The 17,754-nt window shown below is 35.9% G+C and overlaps 3 protein-coding genes across 8 annotated transcripts; all 3 read right to left on the reverse strand.

Moving 5' to 3' along the window:
- Nucleotides 1–1,453: 1,453 nt before the first annotated feature.
- LOC105116057 (probable hydroxyacylglutathione hydrolase 2, chloroplast) lies at nucleotides 1,454–5,965 on the reverse strand. 4 transcript variants are annotated; one of them, XM_011013218.1, is made up of 8 exons: nucleotides 5,817–5,965; nucleotides 4,938–5,120; nucleotides 4,621–4,824; nucleotides 4,207–4,330; nucleotides 3,432–3,532; nucleotides 2,705–2,779; nucleotides 2,510–2,608; nucleotides 1,454–1,759 (listed from the first exon to the last, which is right to left on the reverse strand). In XM_011013218.1, exons 1-8 carry the CDS (start codon nucleotides 5,868–5,870, stop codon nucleotides 1,613–1,615), a joined length of 987 nt encoding a protein of 328 aa, XP_011011520.1. In that variant the 5' UTR covers nucleotides 5,871–5,965; the 3' UTR covers nucleotides 1,454–1,612. The 4 variants fall into 4 exon arrangements, with proteins under 4 accessions (XP_011011520.1, XP_011011522.1, XP_011011521.1 ...); XM_011013220.1 differs by lacking the exon at nucleotides 5,817–5,965 and adding an exon at nucleotides 5,305–5,787; XM_011013219.1 differs by lacking the exon at nucleotides 5,817–5,965 and adding an exon at nucleotides 5,219–5,295.
- Nucleotides 5,966–7,147: 1,182 nt separating this feature from the next.
- On the reverse strand, nucleotides 7,148–11,706 carry LOC105116058 (calreticulin-3-like). The gene is made up of 13 exons (XM_011013222.1): nucleotides 11,151–11,706; nucleotides 10,872–11,067; nucleotides 10,525–10,783; nucleotides 10,324–10,380; nucleotides 10,178–10,225; nucleotides 9,805–9,891; nucleotides 9,655–9,712; nucleotides 9,136–9,203; nucleotides 8,493–8,585; nucleotides 8,350–8,406; nucleotides 8,166–8,237; nucleotides 7,812–7,844; nucleotides 7,148–7,452 (listed from the first exon to the last, which is right to left on the reverse strand). Exons 1-13 carry the CDS (start codon nucleotides 11,383–11,385, stop codon nucleotides 7,441–7,443), a joined length of 1,275 nt encoding a protein of 424 aa, XP_011011524.1. The 5' UTR covers nucleotides 11,386–11,706; the 3' UTR covers nucleotides 7,148–7,440.
- Nucleotides 11,707–12,609: 903 nt separating this feature from the next.
- LOC105116060 (uncharacterized) lies at nucleotides 12,610–17,654 on the reverse strand. Of its 3 annotated transcripts, none has more exons than XM_011013224.1 (5): nucleotides 17,400–17,654; nucleotides 15,621–16,647; nucleotides 14,896–15,204; nucleotides 14,094–14,185; nucleotides 12,610–13,775 (listed from the first exon to the last, which is right to left on the reverse strand). In XM_011013224.1, the coding sequence occupies exons 2-5, from the start codon at nucleotides 16,548–16,550 to the stop codon at nucleotides 12,923–12,925; spliced, it is 2,184 nt and encodes a 727-aa protein (XP_011011526.1). In that variant the 5' UTR covers nucleotides 16,551–16,647; nucleotides 17,400–17,654; the 3' UTR covers nucleotides 12,610–12,922. The 3 variants fall into 3 exon arrangements, with proteins under 3 accessions (XP_011011526.1, XP_011011527.1, XP_011011525.1); XM_011013225.1 differs by having other exon boundaries at nucleotides 17,577–17,647; XM_011013223.1 differs by having other exon boundaries at nucleotides 15,621–17,654.
- Nucleotides 17,655–17,754: the final 100 nt, after the last annotated feature.

Below are 17,754 nucleotides of genomic sequence, written 5' to 3' on the forward strand. Positions count from 1 at the left end.
GTTAAATTTTAATTTAAATTGATAACAAAATGTTGTTATTTTTTATAGAAAAAATAAAAGAGTCAAATCTAATTGACCTGCCATATCAACAATTGTTCTAGTGGATATGGTTAATATTTAATGTGATTTTTTTAAAAAAATATTCAAAAATAATATTATTTTTTAAAAACATCATAAAATTATATTCAGGTTTAATAACTTAGCCATGTACTAACTACAAGGCATGGTGATTGAAGAGAATGATCGTATAAGAACACCAGGCAGGTGACCTACCGATGAGAGAATTGGACAAAGAAGCATTAAAAAGATTCAGCATTAGTCCATAGCTTTTAGGGCATGATTTCAAGTTTGAAATTGGGGTAATTGTTATTTTTTAGAATATTTTTTATTTAAAAATATATTAAAATAATATTATTTTATTTTACAAATCACTTTTTTATTTAAAAACATAAAAAAATTAATTTAAAGAAAAAAATTAACTTTTTAAAAAGTAGAGCAGATCTGTCATGAAAGACGTGACCATGCCTGCCAACTCCATGGATTTGGTGCCAGTTTCTTCAACGGGAGATGGGAGTGATGTAAGATCCTTTTCAGCTTTATTTGGTAAACCCATCCATCACCTACCATACCACAAAGCCAAAAGAAACAAACACACGAAGCAGATAGAGGTAAGCAACCTCTCCCACGACACAAGACACAAGTCTCTGCCATACCTGGCCCAATTCCTTGTTTTTTTCTAGCATGGTGGGGCCGGATTTCTTCCTAACTCAACGAAAACCAGCCTTCATTTGCTGGTGTCCCACCATGATAAAGCTATTCATTATTCACCCCACAAATGCCATTGATTAATAAATGGTGCAGAGTGGTCTTCCTAGCAGCAAGTGAACAGAAGTCATGGCCGTAGGCATTGTGGTCCCTGGGTGTCTGTCTCCAAAATTTTAAGTTCCTAGTTCCATGCTCTGTTCTAAACCACTACCATCGCCTGAATCCATGTTTTTCTTTCAGTGTCGAGGTTGACTAGGTCACACATATCTAATCTAATTGACTCAGCAGAGAAATATCAACTTCAGGGATTAGGCCGAATCTAATAAATATGTGTTGGAGCAGATTATCCACGTCAAGAAGAATTCACGGCAAAAGGGAAAGAAAAGAAGCAATGCAGCCTCACGGACTCCAGACAGCTTTTTAACTTTAGTTTTGGTATTTCGTTTTCTTAATTTATAATCATTACGGGAAAATCCAGCTCTCCATCTTTGAACCAGCTGAATATAATTCACCCTACATGGAGCGACACTTGCAGAATAGCACAGTCAAAGCTCTCGTCAAGTCCAACTTCAGTCGAACAGCAGAAAATTAAGTGTTTACAGTAGTGGAAGAAATGGCACCATCCATGAACCAGAACCAAAAATGAATACCTTCTACGCAGTGTTTTCACAGCAAATAAAAGCCGAGCTGGTACAGAATTAAACCATTTTAATCCAAATAGAAGAAGGCAGGATTTGCTATTTCTTTTGGTGAGAATCCAAAGGAAATTCAAGATATCCAAACCCGCAGAGAATAATACACAGCTGAATCACCTATACTATAACAAGTTGATAATCTTGTATGTGATCTAAAAATTGTCCTTTGCTTGGCGGATGACGCCTAAGGCTTCTGAATCACTTGCTGTTGCTGGAATGTTTAAGGTCTGCCGGATTTCTGTACTTGATGTGCGGAGGAAAGGATTGCAAGCCTTTTCAACCTTTAGCTTAGTTGGAATCTGATAAGACAGAAAAACTCACGTTCTATGCAAAACTTTAAAAAGATAAAATTTAAAGTTCAACGATAAGCAAAGAAAATAAAAACACATCCAGGACTATGAAATTAAATCAAGTTGATCGATAATTTATGAAGATTGTTGATGTATAGGGAACTCAGCTTGCAAGCTACTTCAAGTTTACTGAAACTGAATACCATCTCAAGGCGTATCCATGAGGAAGGTTGTGCTGTTCTACAAAATTAAAAACTCTAATAGCCGGAGCCAGGCAGGAAAACTAAGGACATAGAACTTTAAGTGCTTCTATAAAGCCAAAGAGGGTATGTACTCACGTACAGTAGCACACACATCCCTTGTAAGGCAAATGCTTGACTTGCAACTGAATTTGGTGCCTATATCTGCTTCCAAAAGGCAAGATACCTTTCAAAAGTCAATGTTTCAGTTTGCAACATCATGAGCTCAATCATGGATAGGAATCTCTAACGAGTTGAAGGGCTATGTGAGCGCTGTCAAGACCGATAAGAGGCACAAATCATAAAATCAATTTTCATTCTAGATCACAAAGATAGGAAATAAGAAAATCCAGCGGCACATCATTCCGTTGCTATAATATTCTCCTGCCCTTGTACTAGAGGCATAGGATTGGATCCTGCTCCCATTGTGAACTTGAGCGTAGGGGTGGGTTCAGGCATTGTGGCAGCCCATCATTGGTTAGTAATTTCAAAAGAACAAATAAAAAGGCTTATGACTCACTGTTGGCAAACTTTTGCTGCGAAGATGTGCTATGTGGGCTGCATACGACTGGAGTGCCTCGTTATTTGGTTCTATGGACAGTGCAAACTTTGAATTACTCTGTCAGAAAAGATGCATCGTACTTAGGGCCTTGATCTTTGACCTTTAGTAGATCATGCAAGCAGGATACAAAAAACAAAGATAACAGTGACCAACCAATGTATATTCGTGACCACAATATATATTTGTATCATCAGGCAGTGACACGATTTTCCTGAGGGACGAATGCATCTGCAACAAAGACAATCAGATGCTATTGTATTAAATCATCATGAAACAAGAAGAAAAGGGCAACCAGTTTCCATAATGCCTTCAATATGGACACAATTTTTAACAACGAAATATTGACTGCAGAAGGGCATGACATCCATATAATAATCAAGTGACTAGCTTCATCTTGTATACTGTTGGTTAATTAAGAGGCCTGCTATTTGGATTACACAATTGGAAGTAGTTCTATCCCATCCTCCAATGTTTCACCCAATCATCTCAAGATTTGACTGCAGGGATGTCCCCTTCTAACTATAAAATATTTCATTAAATGCACAACTTGTGAACTGTAAAGTAAAGACAGATTTAGAAAAATCCACCGAAAATAAAACGACTTTTTTGGAGGTTCAAAATCACAGATCTCTTTTTACTGGGCGGTGAAAGCTAGGGAAATATATCAGCATTCAAGTTCAGAAAACATGTATCATTAACAATTCAATACTCTTCAAGTCAAAAGGATGAAATGATTCTTTTGAAAATAATTTCACCTTGCAGATTCATGTACTGAAACATTTTTTCTCAAATAGGAAAGTCCAACCCAATATGTGCATCATTAGATATAGTTTTGAACCTCAGAATAATGGTAAAACGAAGAACAAATGTCAAGAATTACCTGCTCAGGTGTTCCTTCAAAAAGCTTGCCACATGATAAACTAAATAAAGTATCTCCAGTAAAAATAGCCCCAGAACCAGGAAAGTAGAAATTAATGTGGCCTACAATAACAATTAAATGAAAGCTGAACGTCAGAACAACAAAAACTGCAGTTGCTGCATAACCATGAAGTCTTACACTCTTTACTCCTCCCAAAATCAACAAGAGAAGTCCGTCCACCACCCTACTAGAAATAACCAGCGCTATACATGTATGCAATTAACTAGAAAATATGAAGACACGGCTGAAATTTACTGACAAAATTTCTGTTTTGGTTTAGATGAAGCCAACAAAAAAATGTCTGTTTCACCTTTATTTTTTGTATTGAGTCTATACCACATGTCCCATGCAATTGGATAATCTCCAAACAGAAAATTTTAAGATCCCCATTTTAATGGCATGCAAGACAGATATTGGAAGCTATGACCAGTTGCAGCCTTCCAATGTGCAATGCATTTATAACTATTCATGTGACTTGGATTTTATATTGGCGTTTTACATATTTTATGAGTTTTATTCTAAGCAGTGAATCACAAGTTCATGCTTCCAGAAAATGCATTATTTTTTCTTTTTTGGAACAGCATGGAAATGCATTGATTTAACATGCATTTCCAGTGTCATTTCAAAATTAACAGAAGAAAAGAAACCATTTTGACATTATAATGATATGATTCTCATGAATATCTATCATCGACAGGATTTCCTAATGTTAGATTAATCAATAAGGAAATACAACCTCGGGTGTGGCCAGGAGTGTCCATTACTTGCACCTCATGGGCTGCAAACATCCACTTATCCCCATCATTCAGAACTATATCAATGCCAGGAATCCTATCCCTGTCGACTCCCGAACCAATTACCTACAAACAAGAAGTGGAACCGTAAAAACTACAGAAAATTCTGGGAGCTACTTTACAAACAACCATGTAGGACTCTCTTAATACTCAATGAAGAATCCTCAGCATTCATTGAAAACCTTAGAATAAGCTAAGTTTCAAGAATTAGACTCAATACAAGCAGATTTAAAACGGTGAATAGAAACTCTGGCTTTTGACCATTATAAGGCTCTTGTGTCAAAGCTCCTTGAATTCATCTAATCTCATCCAATGTAAGTTGGGAGAAGAAAGAAAATGGGAACCCAGTTGCATACCTTTGCACCATATCTTGCTTTTAACTCTTGATTCCCACCTGTGTGATCATGATGATGATGAGTATTTAGTATATAAGTTAAGTTCCAGTTTTTCCGACTTAAAGCATCTATAACAGGTGTAGCTTCAGACGGATCGACAACTCCAACTGTGCCTGTATCCTCGTCATGTAAGAGATATGCATAATTGTCCTTAAGACATGGCACCTGAAGCAATGAAGGTAACAAAAAATGATATGAGGCATCCATTCACAATAAGAGCACTCAACACTTCAAAATTACAACAGAGCTTGCAAAATAAAAACATCACAGATTCTTACCAATTCAATTTGCAATGAGGATGACATGTTAGAAACACTGCAAAACTGGGCTACTCTGAGTGTTCGACTTGCTCCACGCAAGGTTTTAAATGGCGTAGACAACAAACGCGTGAATCCATACACAAGACCTTTACTAAGGCTAAGTTGCCTCATGCCTGGCAATATGCAAAGCCCACTCCTCACCTAACAATGTAAGAGAAACAAATATAAGGTCCTGGATCTCAATCTCCACAGTTTTAGCAAGCATATATCCACTACATCACCAGAAATAAACACGAAACCTATTCCACAAAGAAGGAAAATCATCTCCTGATATGAAAAACCAAATGCAGCAAATGGAAAGTGATAGATGGATGAAATCATTTACATTAGAAAGGCCAAAAAATATATACAGAAAGTTCAGCTTCTCAAGATGATTTCCTGTCTTCAAAAGCTCATATGTCTACATACACTTCACCAATTATGCCTTCTCCTCAACTTCCACTAAAAATAAAACAAAGTGCCCATTACATCAAATCACTTGATTCTTTACTATCCAACCAATTACACTTCTGGTAAAAAACCTACATCACCACTAGGAGAAGAAAAACGAACTTTCACCATTCCTTCTACCTCCACTATCAAAACTAGCACAAAACAGTAAATAGGCTTTCTTAAAAGAAGTTAAAAATGAAAACTTCAAACAAAAAACAAGCAAATAATACTCCAAAACAAAACAGAAGCAAGGATTCTCCAATCTCTCAAATGGGTTCAGACATCAAGATCACTCATTTCCCATAAAGAAAGAGACTTTAAAGTTTAAACCAACACTAAAGTACAAAACATTCATTAAATCAAATGGGTCTTGAGTAAACAAGAAATGGAAGCGAGCAACCCCACCCTGGAGCAAGGGAGGGTAGCCATGGCACAAGATGCTTTGGAGATCATCTGCATCACTTCACTCCCCTTCGTTTATTTCTTTGTTTTGTTTTCCTAGAGAGAGAAAGATAGAGAGAGTTAATGTGGATGGCTGTGGGTTGGCACTTGCGTGGCAGTTGGCACTTGAATAATTATGATGGATATTATTATTTATGTAGTTTGGTGACTAACAAGGAAAATGGGTCAGCAGAATTGGAATACTAAAAAATGCTTTTATTTTTTATTTTAAAAAAATATATAATTATTTTATAATTTAGGTGTTTTTATATTTATTTCTCATGCTGAAAAAAAATACAATTTATATTTTCTTGTATGTGTAACAATTTACACTCTAAATTATCTTATAATTTAGTCTATTTTACCTTCAACTAATATGTGATTTTTCAAAACATGTAGAGGAGATATAAAAACAATTAAATTATTTTTTTCTTTATCATTGGAAAAAAGATATTCTTAGATTAATTAACATATTAAATCATATCAGATTTTTATCCCATCATTATCATAAAAATGCTTATAGAAGAATAAATACTTTTTATTGTTTTTAGATTTTTTTTATTAATAAATATATTCTTAACAGCTTGAATACCAAATGAGGTTTAATTTACTTGAATAATATCAAAGATGTATTATTAACCTAATACATTTAAAGAAATTTTGTAAATGTTTGAGTGATCTTGGTATTTAAATCTAATAAATTAATGAAAGATTAATATAGAAAATTACTTGACAAATGCCTTTCACACATTTGTTTTGTCGTCCAATGGGATTATCATTGTCACTGTTTTTTTTATTGATAAATATCATTAGCCTCTTATTTTGTTTTATTTTTTTTCTATTTTTATGGACTGCAATTTTTTTATTTTGATATTATTCTACTTAATTTTTGTTTGGTTTTATTCATCACAGAAGATATGATAAAATCATCCAAAAATATATATTTTTTAAAACGTGAATTATGCCGCGTTCCCAAAGGCGCAGAGAAATAGATGGGAATGAGGTGAGGTGATCTGGAAAAGTCCAAACAACAGACAAAAATTCGAGACGTTAGGTCCAGCAGTGTTTTCAGGCCATGTTGAGGAGGTCCCACGTTTCCTTCGGAGGCCCCTCACCATAAAATTAAAGGATCCATTTTATCTGATTTTGCTATTTTAATGGAAAATAAAATATTGTGGAGATCAAACCTCTATGGCACATGCCCGGTCTATGAGCTATCTGCTTGGCGCAAGTTGCCCTGTTTAAACCACAATAAAGATTTCATGCAGATGAAGTTTTAACTGATAAACAATCCGTAATCCATCCAAACCATAACAATTTTCAACGATTAGCCTCAAAATTGTCCATTAATTTACTGTCAACTCAAATAACGAGAGCCCACGTAAACCTTAGTGGCTGAATTGCCATGTCAACTTGGGCAAGTTATTAGTTGCGGTGGCCCTGGTGAGTCTCTAATGTTACAACAACAGCAAGACAACAGGAGGTACAAGAGCATGACATGCTTTAGACAGGCAATGCTGCCTTCAGAAATCTGAAACTTGGTATCTCTTTCAGTTGTAAGACACGGGTGGAACCAGCCATGGAAAGCTTACAGTTCATCCTGCAAAAGGAAAGTTCCGAGCTCAGACTAAATTATTGAACTAAAGCATGAAAGAGTTTTCAGTGAAGATAATGTATCATTGTTCAGAAAGCCTCAAGCTGAATACTGTCTTCAGTGCCAAGACATAGATGACGTAACAGTTTACCTTAGAGTTCATTTGCTAGAATTGTTTTTTGTTTAATAAAAAATATAGGCACCATTTTTTATTTTATGACATGTAATGAAAAACAAAAGGCTTGAGCCAAGTAATTCCTGCCTACAGTAGAGATGTGCCATTGATCTTTTACCACTTGCTATGATGCTATAGGAAAAAGTTCTACAATGGGAAAAATGAGAGACAGTGCCAAATATATGCTTACATGGTAATCATCCAAGTAATCCCGAGGATCGTGCTGCAAAAGAATCTTATTATGTTAAATCACATTCACTAAAGAAATAAAAAGCATCACAATGATCATGATCAAAAAATGATGTTTTACTTCTGTGACTCCTTGGCTGTCCATCTCTCTTTCTCAATAAAACATTATGAAAAGATCATCTGAAAATGATTTTATGAGTAGAACCTCACATTTTTAAATGGTTCAGAGCATCAGAAGAAGTTTATTTATTTGAGCATGGGATCTCATATAAAGTTAATTCAGCTACCAATCAAGAGATGCAAGATTAAAAGTATCAACTAAGTTTTGATGAGAAGAAATAAAGAGATGCTATACCCTTCTACGAGGCTTCCTGTAGCCCCTTTCTTTCCTCCTCTTTTCACCTTCCACTCTAGCTCTCTGAGCTTCCTACTCATGCAATGATTCAAATCAATTGGACAGTGCTCAAAAAAAGTGGTTAAAAGTAGAGTTACAGAAAAAAATTGCATATTTCCAAAAGCAAGTAAACAAAGTAAGTCACCTCTTCTTCTCGAGCTCTTCTCACTTTCTCTGCTTCCTCGAAGGCATCTTTTTCGATCTGGAATGTACATAAAATGGTAATCCAAATCAGACCATATTCCTCAGAACCAATCAGCCACATGGACTATAAAATCGATAATTCACCTCTCTATTCTGGAATACATCTTTCACAATTTCTCTCGCATATTGTGGGTCATCACAGATCAATATATTGTCAAAAATTGAACCAGCCTTCACCTGCAATGCAATACTTGATCTTATCAGATTACAGTAACTCAGCATGGGTCTTATTAGAAGCATAAATCCAAACATCACTGAAAACAAAAATTATGAAGGTGTTCAATCATTCCGCCAAAAACGCACAATGAGAAGTTCAAATCAGTTTCAAATGGCAAGGCAGCTTGGTTATTTGGACAAATCAAAGACTTGAGTACAAATCCAAACTCCTCAAGAGGGTGGAAATGAGCCAAGAAGCCATTACAACCGGAAATGAATTGAAATCAATAGATTTTCAATTTAGAATGAAAAGCTAGCCAGCACTCCAGTTAACCAGTTTACTGATATGAATATAATAAAGTGTGCTATCTTGCCTAATCAGATGACTTTGGATAAGCAAATCCAAGTTATATAAGAGTGACAAATGTATTTGTCAGATCAGATAAAACAACCATTTTTTTTAATTTCAAATAACGAAATTTTACTCTTTTTGGTATTATTAGTCTGCTACTTTTCCCCAAACAATTTATATCAATGATCTCCTGTTGAAGGAAATAAGTTATAAGCCCACCTGCCAAACTTCAATACCCACGTACTTTATGGGCTTTAGCACATAAAGGTCAGGATCATCTTCAAACTCTGAGAACAAAGAAAGGAAAAGAGGATTGTGAGTATTTACAAAATGAAATTGGATACTGAAATCTGGTAAAGCTATTAGATTGACCATATATTTTGAGAGACTTCAGACACAACCTTGTTGAAGGGACTAGTTGCATTGAAAAACCATTTTGCTTTTCATTTAAAAAACATTCCTACTGCAACCTAGAAGCTAACTCATTTTGCTATGCTCTGTTAGTAGCCCAGAATGAAATTTTCATTTTTTATACAACAACAAACTTGCCAACATCCAGTACCAGGTTTCAGCAATTTGAACATACCGCCTACTCCATTCTTGGTTAAATGCTGATATAAAGGCCAACATGCTCATTTTCCTACTCCTGAACATTTATATATGCAAAATGGTCCTAAGCATTCTCCCCCCAAATAAGTGCTAAAAATAACTACTTTGCCTTACTGGAATGACTTGTACCTGGGTTATCAATCCATGGAGTCTTCCATTTTCCTTTATAGTTGGGGTTCTTGATTTTCTGCAGTATCAGGATAACAACTTAATTCAATAATCATTATAATCAGCTTGAGTAATTTATTCAAACTTTTGTTTAGTAGTATGGATGCGCACCTTTCTTTTCCATGGTCCTTTGTAAGCTGGATTTGGTATCTTGGGTGGCCTCCATATTCCATCCTCCACTTCATCCCAATTATCAGGCTACTCAAAGCAGCAACACAGAGAAAGGCCTGTTATATTATGTCTTCCAGGCTGTGACTGTTAAAATCAACTAATAAACCAAGATAATCTCTTCTTATTTATAACCTAACTATCCAATCGTCAAGTTGAATGAGGGAGAGCAAAATAGAAAGATATCTTCCTAGAACATCGTTGCAATATAAAGGCAAGTTAATCCATGACTAGTCCAATAGTGTGTTTCAAACCCCAACCAGACGAGAAAGGGAAAAATACATGGGAAATTCTAAAATGAGGGCACCAAACAAACCTCTTTAGCCTTAGGATCAGGAATCTCCCGGGGAATAGAATCATATCCCTGCAACATCAAAGCAGATAAAACAAGTGCAAAATGTATCAGGAACATGTATAGATCACTATTTCAACCACATTATTAAACAGATTATTAGGCAATACCTCTGGTTTGACATAATTAGGATCCTCAATATATTCTCTATCATCCCAGTCCGCGGGCTGTAAGATAATAATAGTCAACCATTTTTGGTTTGACCAAAAACACCAAACTATCAACAACAATATCATCAGCAATTCATAATCTAAGCACCACATTTCCCTAAAAAAATTGAACCAAAACCCAATCCCAAGTTCCTATCATACCCTCTTTGCTTTGGTATCTTTGATTTTCGGCGGAGGAAGTATATCCCAATCTGTATACATGGTTCCTGATTCCCTCTCTCTATTATCAACCAACACGCTATAAGAAGCATCAGGCCTAAGTATAAATGTATAGAAATGAGTCAACTTATCAGTTTCACATTGCAAATCCTTCTTGATAGGATAATTCTGTCCTTGATAAGACAATATAACATGAAGCTTCTTTGTTTGTGTACCGCATATATCAGGTCCAAACATAAAACTGCAAGGACAAAAACAAAACAAACTTTAATCTTAACCACCATCCAATTCTCAAACCTCAATAAAATCAAAAGGGTCACTTTCTTTACCTATAAGGAGTATCACCACCAAATTTCTTCTGATTAACATAACCAGAAAACAGCTTAATATACCCACCACCACACTCAATATCTTGCTCAAACTTAATAGAATACTGAACCACTAAAGTCCTATTCTTGTTACTAAACTCTGGGGTTATCTTTGCTGATATAGCAAAATGTTTTGCATCATTATATGTTTGAATACCTGAAACACAAAATTTCCTAAAAAATCAAACCCCGGATAAGATAAACTCAAAAAGATAAAATCTTTAACATGTGTTTATATACCTTTATCATCTGGATCGCCAGGCCATTTCCCTGCTGTGTACTTAAAAGTACCAGCTTTGCCTTCACTTCTTTTCCAGTCTGATAAAACCCATCTATCTTTCCATCCATCTTGAAAACGTTCTTCAAAGAAGATTTCAGAGAGAGTGACAGGGAAGAGGAAGAGACAGTGGATAGTGAAGAGCAAAAATAGTAGCTTTAAGGCTTGAACGACATGTAGTCTTAGCTTCTTCTCCATTTCTGGTAAACCAGTTGGCCAAGTGCCAGTGATGTGGTGCTTGGATCTAAGTGCACTATATAGTAAAGGGAGAGAATCTTCTGTTTAACACTGATTTTCCATAAATAACCTCCCTATAAATATATAAATATAAAGTTTCTTTTCTTTTTAACGTTTAGAACACTCTCAAATAACCAGAGTCGTGTGAAAGGGGGAGGAATTTGGACTTTTTTTATTGGTTGCAATGACTTGGCAAAGTTATTGCTAGGCAGGCAGGACTTGGAAGACGCCTTCAAACTACATGACTTTGGAAAGGACAAGAATGGCAAGAATCATGACTTCGGCTCGTCTACCGTTCGTCACGGTCCGTGATGTGAAACCAAGACTGACGGCAGAAAATCTCAGTGGCTTGGTTAAGTTGCTGAACACTTGCTAATTGCTTTATAGATTTCTTGGGTCAGCCTGAATGTTCAAACATCTACCAAGACTTGAGAGTGATATTGATAACCAAGGAGGGGAAAAAAAGAAGATGAAGATGACAATTTCTTTGAGAAATTTTGTTTCTAATTATTTATTACACTGCAAAATATTTTTTGAACATGGTAACTATAACTCAGATTTTATTAATTCTATTTAATTTCTTCTTCTTCTTCTTCTTTTTTTAGCATTTTTAACCTTGGTTTCTATTTTCAAAAGAAATATTAAAATATAAACCAGCAATGAGAGAGCAACGAATAATAACAAGATAGTATTTGATATTGAGATAAAAATTATTTTTTAAAATTATTTTATATTGAGAAATATATTAAAATAATATTTTAGTATTATTATTTAAAATTTATATATGATATCAATAAATTAAAACAACTCAATAACATAAAAAAATAATTAAAATTAAAATTAAAAAGCATGCTGAGCCGCACGATCAAATGATATCAAACTTTAGTTTGGGTTAGAGAAAACCTTGAACCAAGAAATTATATACAAATGGTCATGGTGGTGGTTTTGTTGTAGTGGAATCCAACTTAGGATCTAAATTGTAAAATAACTTGGGTTATTAGGTTAATTAGTGAGTTATAAATTAATAATTTTTATTAAAATAATATTATTTTATTTAAAAATAAAATAATGCTGGCTCAATAAATTTAATCAATACAACCAAAAAAAATATTTTTAAAAAATAAACATTATCACAATACCACAATCCCAAAACACACGATATGACATATAAATAGATGATATTCCGAAAGAAACTTCCATACACATACACATTCCAACACGAGAGAAAATATTGCTTTTCCAGTTCATGGAATTGTTCTAATTTTGTGTAGTTTCAGGAAAAACAAAAACAAAAAACCCTGCACTTACATTTGATGCTTCTTTTGATAATTAATAGTGATCTATACCTCAAACCCATGGAGGATTTATGTACATTGAATAGAGCACTGAGCTCCTTAGCCCACTTGGTTTGGTTGTTAAGGGGCACAGCTCTAATGGTATGTTACTATTATATGCATCTCCAACGCTGCATGTAGCCAAGCTGCAAAAACTAATAATATCACCTCTTTGATTTAGTTTCTATACTTCGGTTTGCCGGTGATGGCTGTGATCCACCACCTAGTGCAGCGGCAGCAGATTCCACATGAGTAAGAAGGTACTCGTAAATCTTCTTCCGTAACCTGTCAATAGTCTCTGACGAAACATGGGGTGTTTCTGCTTCATCCTTGCTCGACCCAATCTCATCTAACCAGTCATTCACGCTTTTGAGCTGCGTCAACATCCCTGCTATTTGACCATTATCTGACAAAGCTGAGGTATCTACATCAGCATCCAAGAACCTCTCAACATATCCCAAAAACCAATCCTGGGATTCCATCTGCAACATTCCAGCCAAGTCTACGGCCTCATCAAGGCCATTTCCTCTGATCCACTCTGCTGGAGGTTGGGGTGGTGCCTTTTGACTAACGGTAGAGTTATCCCCTGGTTTGCGGAAAGCTCCTGTAGCTACAAGCTTGGAGCCAACTGTTGGACGCGTTTTCCCTTGAGTTTTCGTTGTGGTATTCTTAGAAGAGTTTTCAAGGACTAAAATGGATTGATTGCTGGCAATAGGCTTTTGACCTTGACTAGGAGCTGAAGTAGTATCTTTGGTAAATACTGAAAAGGATGACAGATTGGTGGCCAGTGCAGCTTGAACCCAAGAGGCTGCATGTTTACGTCTATCAGATGTGACCTTTAGCGCTTCTTCAGATAGATTGTCATTAGAATCTGGGGAAGAATCAGCTGGAATAATTTTAAAAAGAGAATCGGCAATCAAGCGAGAATTATTCAAGCTTGCATGAAGAGCTAAAAACTGCTCCACAGCAGGTTGTGGGTTGTCTTCCCGAGCAGAGGAAGTCAGCTCTGAATACATACTGCAAGAGGAAAGAGGCACAGGACAAATTGTTAGGAGAAAAAGAAAAGCTTAAGCTGAATTGTTTATACACTAGAAAACATTAAGTATAGTTACATATCTGAGAAGTCAAATCAAAGAAGCTCCTGAAAATTACTTTTCTTCTGTTCCCAACATTTTAATCAAGCAAATAGAACTCAAGTTGTCTTGGTTTGTCCAGCATTACTCGAAATATGGAGTGCATATAATCTAAGCTATAAAGAAATTGTAAACATAACTGGGAAGTTTTGACATTTTCTACTACTTTTCTAATCAACCACTATTTCTTGAGTAGTTATACCTTAGACATCGAAGTAAGCTCTCCGCAACAGTTGCCTCTTGAATAGCCTCTATTGCTGCTGTCTGCGCAGCATCTCGATGCTTCATAACTTCCTGTCATAAAAAATGCATAGACATGTGAAGATTGAAAAGGCAAAGTAATGAATAGAAGACCAGAAACCAATTGAACTAGATGTTTACAGATGATACCCATGGAATCAAAAGAATTAGCTCTTAACCACTAAAATAATTAACTTATCAGCAATGTCCCGGGTTTATGTGGAAAATTTTCGATCCCCCAAAGCAAATCGCTAGCTAACTACTTAACGTATGATACAGCATTGTGTCTGAGCATTTAAATATAGAGGACCATGCTACTGAAAGCAGAATTAAGGTTTCAGTGGCCTGAGGCCCCAGCCTTAAAGGTGCAGGCCACGTTATGGATATCTATGACTTCATTCTGCTATCATTCATTCAAGATTATACCTATTTTACTTCATAGAATAATGCTAATTAAATTCTTAGCACTTTCTGTTTCTACTTCTCTTTGATGATGAGATTGTTTGGGACAGGATTTGAACTTTCAATCTCCTCGTCAAAGGAGGTGTGGCCTCTAAGCTAAGCCTGAGCCATAGTTAATGTCAGAAAATAGTTCAACGTAATTCACCAGAAGAGAACACAATGGTATGTTCTTAGGCAGCATAATTCAACACTCCACAAATGGCGAGCTTTAATAAAATGTGGAAATGTTCTCACATCTACAACTGCTTTTCTCTCGGAAAACAGAAAGAAGGCCTATGAACTTGTCAAGATTTAAGTTTTACCTTTCCAAATTTGGCAAGAGAAGAGGGCAGTGAACTCCATGAAACACTTCCTTCAGTCAATCTTCTGCTACTTATTGAAACCTTGACCAGATTTCCTGGGAATCCATTGTTAGCATGCTCCGATGATTTCTTTCCAGCAGTTGTTCTTAGCTTATTTGACTTGTCTTGTTCATCCAAACTTCCATTTGCAACATTTTTCTTGATAGATGTCTGAATTTTATTCTCCTCTTTGGATGACTTAGAAGATACTTGGGACCTGTAATCCTCTTTAGATGGCAATCTCTCACTTGATGTACTTTTTCTTGGAGTCTGCCATAACAATTACATTAGGTGGCGAGTATATTAATTTTACAAAGAAGAGTTGGAAAACACAGAAAAGGTGAATTGGAGAATAGCAGTAAACAGCACAACATTTTTTAGTCAACTCAGGACCTTTTGAGTCACACGAAATCAGGGCAATGTAAGAATGAGATAGACCAATTCAACACAACAGTTTAAACAATCAAACCACGTAAAAAGGATCTAATTTTGAAAAAAAAGCTCTACTAGTGAATCTTGAGGAACATTGAAAACCATGATCAAGAAAAGAATGAAATCAGACTTAACCGCCTGTCACTCCGAAATTACAACATTTTATATCTTAACTGAAACAAGTGTTTTTTCAAGTACATCTCAAACAAATCATACTCTGCTAGAAGACTAAATCCATAGATGATAATACTTACAGAAACACTCCAAGCTTCAGGCTTTGGATCGTGTCTGGCCCCTCTCAAATTTGATTTCTCTCTATGCTTCACCTCCATATTCCCCTCCCAACTTTTCCTCAAAGCTTTGGCCCCCGACTCAATCCCCTGAACAATACTTTTGATCACCGGCACCCTCTTCACAGTGGGACTTGCCCCACGAACAGAACTTGCCTTTTCTACAATCCTAGGTGATCCCTTGTCCGATCCCTTAATCACTGACTGCTGCCGAACCCCATTTGAAAACTTCTCAAATGAACTAGGCAATGAATGACAACTAGTTGGAGAAGAAGGAATTGATCTTGAACTCGATGACTTAGATTTTGCCATAGGTTCCCTTTTCAAATCCAAATCTAGTGTAAGTTTTGACAATTGAGACTTTGATCTGGTTTGAGTCGCTTTCTTATCTGACACAGCCTCCTTATGAGAATTACCATTCACACTACCGCCCACTGATTTATCCTTCTCTCCAACATTACAACCACCCAAAACACCCCTTTTAGGTGATTTCACTTTCTCCAGATTATTATTGAGAAAACCAGGGGACTGGGATGCTGCAATATCTTCAGGGCTCCCTACACAAGGGTGCCTCCCAGGTACTGGCCTGACCCCTCTAAGAATAGGCACTGGTGAGGCTGGTTGAAGCCTTTCAACATGAATAAATTGGCCTAACTGGATTTTATCACTAAGAATTAAATCATCATGCTCGTCAGGTAAAGACACATAAGTGGCATGAGATGAATCTGATACCTTGAGATAAAACCCTTGATTAGAGAATAACTCACCACCTGCTAATGCTGGTACAATGCTCACAACTTGCAATAAAGATGACCTGTGTTCCCCAGCAACCTTGACATCTGTATTCATGTGCTGCAAAAGCTTGAGTAACACTCCAGGTACAAGATTTGCCATTTGTTAACAGACCTTCTATTCGCATCACTCCAACGATACCCCAGATGGAGAGCTTGAATATATAGTTGAAATGGAAAAGTCTTAGTCAATACCCAGACTGTAAAAATTGGAAATTTTCTATCAAGATTTGAACTTTTTTGTCACAGAAGGAAAGAAATGATCAACCTTTAGAGTTTAAATCCAAATGATATTTGTCAACACAAAAGATTTCAACATCACATCAGTTTCAAAAGAGAGAGAAATGGAATGCTCAAGATCCAGATAAGAAATGCTTTTGAGCTAATAATGGTGGGTATAATTTATTCAGAGGCCAAACACAGGACACCACCCAAATTATGAACACAACCAGACCCCAATAATCAAAACCCTAAGGAGCACCAAATAAGACAACCAAAACCAACCAAGATGGAAACTTTTTTCAAGATAATAAATTATTCAATAAAAACAAAAAAAACCCAGAAACTAAAAACTCCTTTAAAGATGCTCTGAGAAATGATAATGGTGTACAGCTTGGCAGAAGCAAGTAAAGTGTGCCCTCAAAAGCTCAAAACCCACAAAGAGAAAAAGGAGTGTTCAATAAAATTTGGCATCTTTTGCAAACAACTCATCGCAAGACAACCAAAAAACGATCAAAAAAGCCCAAGAAAGTTTGGAAATTTATGATGTAGATCAAAATGGAGTTAAAAAAGGCAACCTTTTTCAAAGACAAAGCACATCCAAAGAAGCTTTAGATAGTTTTTGACAAGGGCAGCATGTACCAAGGGATATCATATCATGTGATCATAGGAAACTGAAAACTTTGCAACAAACCAATGAAAAGCTAAAGAGAATAATTGATGCCAGGCTTACTGTACAATCTAGAGAGAGAGAGAAGAGGTGTCAGATCCTGACACATTGACATATGCTCAACAACAGGGAACACTTCAATGTGTCCAAGAAAAACCTAACCCTCCTTAACTAGCTTTCTTTCATTGGATTGAGGAGTTCAGTGATTGAATATAAAAGGGATTTGTAAATTGTACTTACTTAGCTGGAAGAGTTTGTTTTTGGTTTTGGAATATGAAACAAGAGGGTCTCTTGAATTCTTGCAGAAACTGGTAGAGGAATCTTGTCATGGAGTAAAAGGCTTAATTAAGTTACTTATTTTTCCAGTAATATATTGTCTTGTTAAAAAAGATAAACAATTTATTTTATTATTTAAAGG

This window comes from Populus euphratica, unplaced genomic scaffold, assembly GCF_000495115.2.
Source record: "Populus euphratica unplaced genomic scaffold, PopEup_1.0 scaffold844.1, whole genome shotgun sequence".
NCBI lineage: Eukaryota > Viridiplantae > Streptophyta > Magnoliopsida > Malpighiales > Salicaceae > Populus > Populus euphratica.